The sequence below is a fragment of the Propithecus coquereli genome, unplaced genomic scaffold (genome assembly GCF_000956105.1).
Source record: "Propithecus coquereli isolate 6110/MARCELLA unplaced genomic scaffold, Pcoq_1.0 Scaffold129, whole genome shotgun sequence".
Taxonomy (NCBI): Eukaryota; Metazoa; Chordata; class Mammalia; order Primates; family Indriidae; genus Propithecus; species Propithecus coquereli.
In genome coordinates this window covers 3355867-3357040 of record NW_012137080.1, presented here as the reverse complement: position 1 = coordinate 3357040, position 1174 = coordinate 3355867, and the positions used below count along the sequence as shown (strand labels likewise).

Genomic DNA, 1174 nt, shown 5'->3' with positions numbered 1-1174 from the left:
ATAGTATAATCCATTAGTGTTTTAGGTTTTTTTTAAGGTATGCTATACCTATACCTTTGTATGTGCTAATAGGTACATAGAAGTTAATGGAATGCACAGAAACATAAGAGTGAAATGAGAAGATTGAAAAGAAGAGTTACTTTTCACCTTCTTCCTCTCCGTACTGTTTGAACTTTTTTTACCATGAACTTACAACTTTTATAACCTAATTACTATTTAAAAGAAAAATTTAAATTTGACCCAGAGTTTTGCTAACCTTCAAAGTTAACAAAATCTACTTTTTGACCCCAATGGTCCGCCCTCTCCTCCAGCATAACATCCTGAAGGAAGAGGAAATGCCCCAACTTTCCAACACATCAGACAGATTTCCTGGTGAACTTTCATAAATACTTTCGATGTGTGCCATGCAAGTATCAGAAACCTAGATGCCCAATCTGTCCCAGGCCCCACTCTTCTCCACTAATCCTGCCTTAGAATCAGCATAGTGTATGTAAGACCTGTGCTATTTGAGGACTTTCTGCCCTAAATGTACACTTGAGCCCACTTAAATGGAAAAAATGACCATGGCAGCTGTGCAGTGACTGTTGACCTGTACTGAGGAGTGCAGCAAATGAAAACTTCCTTTCCTCCTGAAATAATAACTGTTATCTAGCTCTAGAGCGTGAGTGCAAGAACTTAAACCAGAGGCTCCACAGATAGGTCCCTGTTACTGACTTCTTTCCGTAGCACATTATGGCAAGATGGGGTTTTCAATAATGATCTTTATTGAAGGAGCAGTATCACTTTGACTGGTTCTAAACATGGTCAATGAGAAAAGTTTAGGCAGAAGTCAATTTGTAGGATTTCTTAGTCTCAAGGCAAGACTGCTTTAGTAGTGAAAAGCACAGTAAAAAGGACAGAATAATTAACTGACTAAAGTTAGTACTTGCAAATCTTTATTTCTGCTAAAAGAGAGATTGCATTTTTATATCAGCCCATCCGAAATTTAGTTGCATATAAAGGCAATTCAGTAATTAAACTAAAGTAAATATCAGAGTTACAATTCAAAGACTTTGTGACTGAGAAATAAATAAGTGCCCTTTCTCGTTATGTGAAGACAGGAACGCTGTTTCAGAAATCTAGAAAGCTCAGAAGGAAAATGAGAAAATATAGTATTGTTAGTGGTGGGGCCTGA

The 1174-nt window shown here is 37.1% G+C and overlaps 1 protein-coding gene across 1 annotated transcript in view; it reads left to right on the top strand.

Moving 5' to 3' along the window:
- DTL (denticleless E3 ubiquitin protein ligase homolog (Drosophila)) overlaps window positions 1-386 on the top strand; it is a 66414-nt gene extending 66028 nt beyond the window's left edge. The window contains exon 13 of the mRNA XM_012638326.1: window positions 312-386. Coding sequence (XP_012493780.1) covers window positions 312-386 — 75 coding nt within the window. The remainder of the gene's footprint in view (window positions 1-311) is intronic.
- The last annotated feature ends 788 nt before the right edge of the window (window positions 387-1174 follow it).